Below are 8,531 nucleotides of genomic sequence, written 5' to 3' on the forward strand. Positions count from 1 at the left end.
CTACCATCCCCTTCTTCTATTGTCTCAGATCGTGTCCTATTATTCTTGAGCAAGTTTTGGAAATATTTGTTCTCTTTCAGTGGAACTAAACTCCACTACAGTACCGCCTACCATCCGCAAAGTAACGGGCAAACCGAAGTGGTAAATCGTTTCTTGGAACAGTACTTGTGGGCTGAGTATTGTTATAACAACTCAAACCATTCTTCCATAATCATGTCTCCTAATGAAGCTTCATATGGCTTTCCCCTATCGGGGGACAAATTTGAGGTAAAAGAAAAGGAGAGCCATTCAGAAACACCTGCTGATACCATCACCCACCTAATTCAAACCTCTACGGGTACCAAGAAATGGAAAAGACTGGCTAGAGCTACCACCCACCAAACTTAAACGTGAGGGACTCATCAAAAAAAGGGGGGTAGCATTTTTTAGCCATAGTTAATTAGTTATATTACAGATTGATTGATGTAAAATTGCTAAACCTTGCTTTTTACATGAAATATTTTTACATCATGGTTTTCCTTCTAAGCTTTACATGAAATATTTCTACAGATTGATTGTGTTAGCATGCACTACCAGCAGAAATAATCTGATTTTAACACTATAGTTATGGACTTAAGGTGAACAACTCAATACCACAAAATTTTTACAACACTGAAGATGTCCATGCTCTGTAAACAATGTACAACTATATTCAATTTGTATTCCTGGTCATTCTTCATGGTCATTGTAATCATCATCATCTTCAGAATCTGCATAAGAAAATGTGAACTTAAGCAACTTTCAGTTGAGTTTAAGTTTCCATAGACCAAACTGAAACCGTGGCTACATATAGGTGGGATCATCAACATCTAAGGTTAATTAATTAATTCATTGAAACAACTCTAATTTCTAAGTCCTGATACCATGATTAATGCGCCATAATTAACTTATTAACCCCAATTCATTGAAGAAACTAAAGAACAAGACCAAATTAGACATGAACAAGTTAACCCAAACTTCTACGATCCATCATGATTATAGACTGACTTGACACTAAATTATTTCTGCACTAACAAGCAGATACCAATTGTAGGTAACGATTTTTCAGAAGGTTTTATTCTGAGTGTTAGTGCATGTTAATAATAAGCAATGTATGCAAGGCATCTTTCAACTTACCAGAGCGAATATCTTCACTAACTTTTCCTTTTGCTCGGATTTGATCAGCAAGCATCCGAAGCATCAGAACCCACCAATAAATATTTAGAACAAGCAAACAGAAGAGTAGAGTATTGAACACATAATAATATATTGGCCCATCCTTCTGGTGCTTCTCCTTATCGAATACAGAAATAACTTCATAGCTGCCACAGGAGAAAAGTATTAACAGTGGCACAGACAAAGCGAATGATATGTGACAATGGACAAACTCTAGCATTGAGGTATTGAAATTGGTGCAGAGTATATGTGGTGCTTAAAGGAAATTCAGAAAGGTTTGGCTATAAAAATTTCAACAAATTTTATTCTATAATTAATTCTTTTCATGCAAGACAACTAAAACTCCTCAAGTTAAGTTTGAAATTATATAGGATAATTCTATTTGAAACAAGTTAATACTTGGGAAACCAATAACTGGACTTATAAAAGATTGCATTTTGCCTCTTTTTGAAGGATAGAGATCAACAAGCCTAGAAAGAATTAAGTTTGATAACTGAAATTATAAGTCAGAAAAACATGGCACATCTTTTGCATAACAACAACAACAACAACAACAACAACAAAAATAAAAACTCAAGAATTTCTGCTTTAACAACAACAAAAAAATAAAAACTCAAGAATTTCTGCTTTAAAAACAATCAATCAGAACAGTTGAAGTGACAAATTGATCTCTATCTCTATAAATAAATCCTGACACCACTGTTGTTCGAGTAAATGGTTAACTTAGTCCCCGAAAGATCACTCATTTTCCAAATTAGTCCCCAAAAGATTTTTTTTAATCAAATTCGTCCTTTGAAAATTTTAAGTTAGTCATTTTAGTCCTTACATCACTTCTGTTGCTAACGACGTCAAAGTTTGTTGATGTGCCATGTTAAGTGACATCACAGTACACACCTAGTAGTCCTAATTGGCGGCTAACATGGTAAGTTTATGAAATTAGGTCAAATAAACTCCAAATTGAGGGATTCCAATGCCTCAAGTTCTCTCCTCAATTAGATTTTGATTTAATCTAATTTCATAAGCTTATCATGTTAATAGTCAATTAAGACTTCTATGTGTGTGTTGTAGTATCATTTAACGTGTTACATTAACAAATTTTGACATCGAATAAAAGAAATGATATAAGGACTAACGCAATTAATTTAAAATCTTTGAAGGTTTCGAGGACCAATTTGGACAACGAGTAATCTTTCAAGGACGAATGTGACCATTTACCCACTGTTGTTCCTATATAAAACTATAATAGAGTGAATGGTCAAATTGCCTGAAAGATCACGCGTTCTCCAAATTTGTCCCCAAAAGATTAAATTAATCAACATTATCCTCGAAAGATTTAAAATTGATCACGTTAGTCCCTCCATCTATTCTGTCACTAATGACGTTAAGTCTTACTGTCGTGGCACGTTATCTTGTCATGTCAGTACCTAAACGGCGTCGTTATCCCCCAAAGTGCATTTGTCACTCACTGCACCTCTTCAGTTCCTCACACTCATTCATTCCATTCCATTCTTCGTTCTCTCAGAGCAAAACCTCCCCCTGTTTCTCCACAAGGAAGAAGTGTTGAACGGCGACCTATAGTACAATCCGACAACGTCATTGTTTTCGACCTAACTGCCGGGACTGTATTCATTATGCCTGGAATCCCTTTGAATGCAGATTTCAGATCCCTATGAATGTTCTTCTTTTTCGGCAGGTTCACCAACCATACTCAACCACCAATCGGAACAACTGGAGTGTCTTCAAAATTTCATGGCAACAGTAATAGTCAACTGCCAAATTGTAGACACCGCAGAAAAAAGAAGTAAACAGTGGCCAAAAACAATGCCCTGTTTCATGCAAAGGCCAAGCACAAACAAACAACAACAACATCAACAAAATATAAACAACACTAGATCCTAGCATTTTCCTTTGACCATATTCTTTTCAGGCTCCATAAAATCTGCACTTCCAACAAAGATTAAAGAATTCAGGATAAGAGGAAAAATTAAGAAAACATCAAAATTTGCTTAAAAGTTAAAATGCATGTATTATTTCACCAAACATAGTAACATGAAACACAAACAAGTGAACAATAGCACAAAAGCAATCAATCTGTGGAATACAATTCGACCAGTGTTCAAAAGTAACTAAATCTTTCTTCTTTTCTTCACTGTTTTTGGGGTTAACAACACTGCTCTTGAGCTTTTTCAAGGTAGCAGCTTGTACTTCTCTGCTCTGATGCATTTCGTCGAGCAACTTGTCTTCAATGGAAGTGTTACACTTTCCCTTCACCGAACCCTCTGGGTTTGTGCTTCAACCACTTCCTCATCTTCTCAAACGGCATCATTCCCTCCTCATCCCCACCTTCTTCGTCTTCTTCGTCGTCGTCGTAGTATTCATTAACCCGCCCAAAACAACATCATCGTCCTCAAAGTCTTCATTGTCATTGTCGTAGTAATCGAATTTATTGTTTTATATGGTGAGGTGTGATTTAACGTGCCAGGTCCGCTTCCGCTAATGGCTCTAGTCAGGGTAGTGACGGAATGATTAATGTGACTAATAAAATCTTTTAGAGATGAAATTGATTAAAAAAATCTTTCGGGGACCAAAATGGAGATCGCGTGATCTTTCAGAGACCAATTTGAACATTTACTCACATATGCTAGACAGTTTTCAAATTGGAGTAACTGAAAACCATTATTGGAGTCCAGAACCAAACCTAAAGAGGAAAAATCCCTTTATAAGCTGATAAGCAAAATAAAGGGCTTAGAAATGGATAATGGCTAGAGGAATTAATAATTGTGGATACTATATCAATGAAAATACTTTCCAAGCACTAAATTTTTGTGAAAGATGCCTGAAATTTCTCTGTTCTCAATAAAATCTGGGAAGTAGCTTCATATAGTTCATCATTATTAGAAGCTATCTAATAAATATTCACAGACAACAGAGAGGGATAAGGATGTAAAGTGGGTACAAACCTTGTACTCCAAAGAACCCAAAATGGATAGTAAATGATGCGCAATAACGTCCAAAAGATAACAAAAAGGAGAAATGCAATGCTAGCCATTGTGTCAGCCCCACTGTATTTGGACATTTTTCCTGTCTCCAGAAACACATCAGTAGCATCATGAAGAGCCAAAACTACTGATCCAACACGAACAAACCTGAACATATTAAACATAAAAGCAAAACAAAACTGTATGAAAACCATGCCAAAGTGAATTAGTTAAGTATTCCAAAGTTCAATAAAGCTAGTGGAGGTAGTTTGGCCACAATTTTATGATTAATGCAATTAGGACATACACACTGATTATTTCAGAGGATCTTCTTGCTATCATTCTTTTTTTCTATCTGTTTGTTCTTTCCCTCATGAAAGTTATGCAGAATTTCACTATAGAATATTATTGGCTAAGAATCATACACTTCATGAGACCCCAAAAAAAATGGTCCATTGAAAGATTACCTAAACATATAAGATAGCACAATGAGAGCCAGAGAAGCAACATGATGGGTCATTGACAGCCCAAAGTCAGAGCGCTTAGTTTCCCAAAATATTAAAGCGAGTATGGAGTAAGCATAAAATCCAGCACCATACATATAGAGCCCCTTCAGTTTTAACCTGAAATGTAGAAAGGTTACAACTTTGTACTCTATCAATCAACTTAATCTAGATATAAAGTCAAAAGAAGGAGAAAATGATAACAAACATAGATTAAAGGATGGAACGTTAATAAACAATCTTACTTAATCTTTTGATCTGGCCAGATTTGATTTCCCGGCCCAACCCAAAAATATATTGTATTGGTAAACCAAGGCTCATTGTAAGTTACAGACAAAGCAAAAATTTCAGCTGATAGAAAATATACACATTTCCATGCTGATTCCTTAAATTTCCTAATCTTCTTTCTTCTCTCATCTGTTTGAAGATCCAGTTTCTCATGCCCCTTTCCGAAAATCAATCGTCTGGCCACTTTCTGTAAATGTTATTCACTTCAGATTGAATAAATATGCTCAAAGTATCTAAATAATTTGATAAACCTAGAGAATGAAACTAGCTTACCAAAGGGTGGGTTTTGGAATCAGAACAATTTGAAGGAAAAATAAGACACAAATTATGTAAACATAATATTTTCTCTTCTAATCATTGTTGCTAGAAAGGCATTACAAGAACGGGAAGTGGTTAGTTTCAATACACAATTTGCTATTTTAACTAATCAAATTACAATTATTCCTTTAGAGCGCATTCGGCATGTGAAACAAGGGGAGGCCAAATTTGATACTAACTTACTAAGTATGCAGGCAATTGAGAGAACCCAGATAACTATGTTTTCAATTTCTGTTATAGGCAAAAGCTAAGCAATAGTTTAGTATATCTAGCATGAAACATGTAATGATTTTCCATATCACATGCAGGTATTATTGTTTATTATTAAACGGTCTTCTCATCACGCAAATCCATATATTTCAGGAATTAACTTTATTAGCGAAGATTAATTTCAGAGTTAGTTAGATAGTTACTGCTGACTCAGCAGTGTTTGTTACAACTCAATACTCATTCATGCTTAAATTTATAATATATAAACATCGAACGCTTGCGAAGAAAGTTGCATGTTACCCAATGAATATCCACAGATAACTGGAAGATTAGAAATGAAAACAAAACAAAATTCACCAGAAGACAACTGAGTCAAGTCAAGTAAGAAAATCAAGTCAATGAAACCGATTAAATAGTCAAACGCTAAAATTAGAATTAACTACATGGAATTTTGAGGCTGTTTAACCTGTTTACATCTAAATCTAATCGAAGCTCCACAACTAGCACAGAGAAGAGAAAACCACGGAAATGTCTGAAGTTGGTGCCATTTTTGAAGTACAGGAAAATTACCTTTTATGATATATTTTAGAATTTAGCGAAAAAGTATAAATTGGTCGAAGAGAATAAAAGTGAAAAGTTTTGGTTTTCTTCAGTGTATTCAATGCAGTGAAAACTTAAAAAATGTACGATTATTTTACATTTTCCATTCAAATTGTTTACTTACGATATCTATTTTACGCATGAACATAAATTAGAGGCTTCACGACATGAATATAATTTATACAGAGAATGAGGGACGTACCTCGAAAACGAAACGGTCGAGGAAGAAGCGAACAGAGGGGAATAAGAGAGCGAAGAAGGGAACAGCGGAGAAATCGTTAAATGCAGGGTAGGACTCTTGGTGCCAGTCAAGCGAACTCAGTTGTTGAACCCAGGAGGAGGAAGAAGCAGCAGGAGCCATAAGGCCAAGAAGGGATTGAGGGTGATGATGACGGTGACGTGGCTCAGAAATTTTCCCGGGAAACAAACAGCAGTCTCAAATCTCAATGAATCTGTCGAAGCCGGTATGTGGTGGGGAGAAAGAAAGAAATAAATGAAGAGAAGTTTTGATTTGTCACGCGGAGTAGTCAAAGGTTCTCAGGTCAGAGCCGCGAAAGTGGACCATATGTCGTTCAATCTAAGTCTTTTTTTTTTTTCTCGCTCGGGTAAAATGAGAATTAAAAATGTTAGAAAATTTACACGCAAAGCCTTGATTAAGGGTGTGTTTAGTAACTACGTTGGAGGATAAAAATACGTTTAAGTTTATTGAAAGCTGTTTTTTGATGTTTGACCACTCTTATTCTTTGAATGCAGAAGTAATTTTGTATTTCAAAAATTTATTTATTTGAAGCAAAAAATTATAATTTTTATATTTACTCAACATACGTTTAAGTTTGTTGGTGATCATTGTTGATTTTTTACATCATTTTTTTATCACTTTTAATATTTTTTTTATATTTTAATTTTTTATTAAATTTTTTTATTATAATTTTATTATAATATGAATTATTAATTTTATTAAAAAAGATAAAATAAATAAAAAATTGATCATATATAATAATAGAATCATAAATAATAAAATTTTATCATTTAAAATAATACTAAATAAAAGAATACTAAAAGTATTAAAATAATTATTCTAATTTGTGTGCAATGTTTATTATTCAAATTTTTTATAATATATATTATTGTTCTTATTAGAAATGATAAATTAAATAAAAAATTAATAATAAATAATAATAAAAATATAATTAATAAAAAGTTAGAATCTAAAATAATAATAAAAATAAGATTATTAAGAGTACTTAAAATAAGTACTAAAATGTGTTATTTTATATGTTATTTTTAATTTAATAAATAAATATTAATTTTTATTATAAAAAATACTTAAAAGTTGTTAATTTTTATATGTTATTTTTAATTTTATAAATAAACATTAATTTTTATTATAATAGTAAAAAATTATAATATACTAAAATAGAGTATTATGAAGAATATTATAAAAAAATATTAAAAATATAAAAAAAAGATTAAATATACTTAAAAAAATAATATTATAATTTAATATTATATTTTTTTAGTAATTAATTAATTATTTATCTAGAAGTGATTTTAACTAATATTATACAAACAATATTTATTTTATCAAAATTAATTTTAATATAAAATTGACAAACATAAATTATGTTGGCATAAACTCACTTCTATTCAAAATCAATTCTACAAAATCACTTTTATTCAAAATCCAGTTTCATTAACGTAAATCTAAACACACACTAAGTGGTTATCATGTATGTCTTGCATTAAATGCATTTAAATCAAGGTTCTGAAAATCGGACCGGACCGGCCGGTTCGACCGGTTTAACCGCGAACTGGCGATGCAAACAGTCCGGTCCTTATGCAGAAACTGTCCTGAAAAGAACTGGCAACGAAGGCCGAACCGGTAACTGGCCGGTTCTGCATAAACGACGCCGTTTTATTATTTAAAAAAAAAAAAGAAACCCTTAACCCGACCCGACCCGTAGAGCACCCTGCACCCCAACCACGCCCCTTTCTTCCCCCAAATCCCTAATTCTGAATCAGTGAATCATATTCATCTGTGTGAGAGAAGAGAACAGAGAAGATTGAACCCTCCACGCCCGAACCCTAGCCTGCCACCGCGCCCTCCTTCGTCGTCGCGGTCACCGGTCAACAGCGCAACCGCCGTCGCCTGGTCGTCAGCCCAAGTAACCCTCCTTCTTCGCCTGGTTCCCTGCCCAGTAGCCATCCATCTGCGTCGTCTTCATCTTCTCAACACCAGCAGGCAGTAGCCCGTCCCATCGTCTTCTTCGTCGCGCGGTGAGTAACTCGTCTCTGCTCATCTTTGTTCTTTGCCTCTGCTAACTTACTGAGAGTAAATTTATAATGATAGAAAAATCATGAAATTCGGCAACACTTAAAAGAAAGAATGAGAAAATTGGAGCAGTCTGTAGTTGAATGGAAGTGTTTAATTTTGTTCAAA

At 33.9% G+C, this 8,531-nt stretch overlaps 1 protein-coding gene across 3 annotated transcripts; it reads right to left on the reverse strand.

Moving 5' to 3' along the window:
- Window positions 1–577: 577 nt before the first annotated feature.
- LOC107643771 (ASC1-like protein) lies at window positions 578–6,584 on the reverse strand. Of its 3 annotated transcripts, XR_015883633.1 has the most exons (7): window positions 6,294–6,584; window positions 4,921–5,150; window positions 4,640–4,795; window positions 4,155–4,340; window positions 2,619–2,931; window positions 1,156–1,340; window positions 578–749 (listed from the first exon to the last, which is right to left on the reverse strand). XR_015883633.1 is itself a non-coding variant. In XM_016347507.3 (6 exons), the coding sequence occupies exons 1-6, from the start codon at window positions 6,450–6,452 to the stop codon at window positions 709–711; spliced, it is 957 nt and encodes a 318-aa protein (XP_016202993.1). In that variant the 5' UTR covers window positions 6,453–6,584; the 3' UTR covers window positions 578–708. The 3 variants fall into 3 exon arrangements, 2 of the variants coding, with proteins under 2 accessions (XP_016202993.1, XP_020979859.1); XM_016347507.3 differs by lacking the exon at window positions 2,619–2,931; XM_021124200.2 differs by lacking the exons at window positions 578–749; window positions 1,156–1,340; window positions 2,619–2,931 and adding an exon at window positions 3,347–3,696.
- Between the last annotated feature and the right edge of the window lie 1,947 nt (window positions 6,585–8,531).

The sequence above is a fragment of the Arachis ipaensis genome, chromosome B5 (assembly GCF_059453495.1).
Source record: "Arachis ipaensis isolate K30076 ecotype BB chromosome B5, ASM5945349v1, whole genome shotgun sequence".
Lineage (NCBI taxonomy): Eukaryota > Viridiplantae > Streptophyta > Magnoliopsida > Fabales > Fabaceae > Arachis > Arachis ipaensis.

Bases quoted from the DNA above. Each gene is read 5' to 3' on its own strand.
- LOC107643771 (XM_016347507.3), bottom strand. From the start codon at position 6,452: ATGGCTCCTGCTGCTTCTTCCTCCTCCTGGGTTCAACAACTGAGTTCG. The intron at 4,796-4,920 runs GTAAGATTGTTT...TCTACATTTCAG, and splicing joins TGGCCAGATCAAAAGATTAA to GTTAAAACTGAAGGGGCTCT. The intron at 1,341-4,154 runs GTTTGTACCCAC...CTCCTGTGGCAG, and splicing joins TGGGTTCTTTGGAGTACAAG to CTATGAAGTTATTTCTGTAT.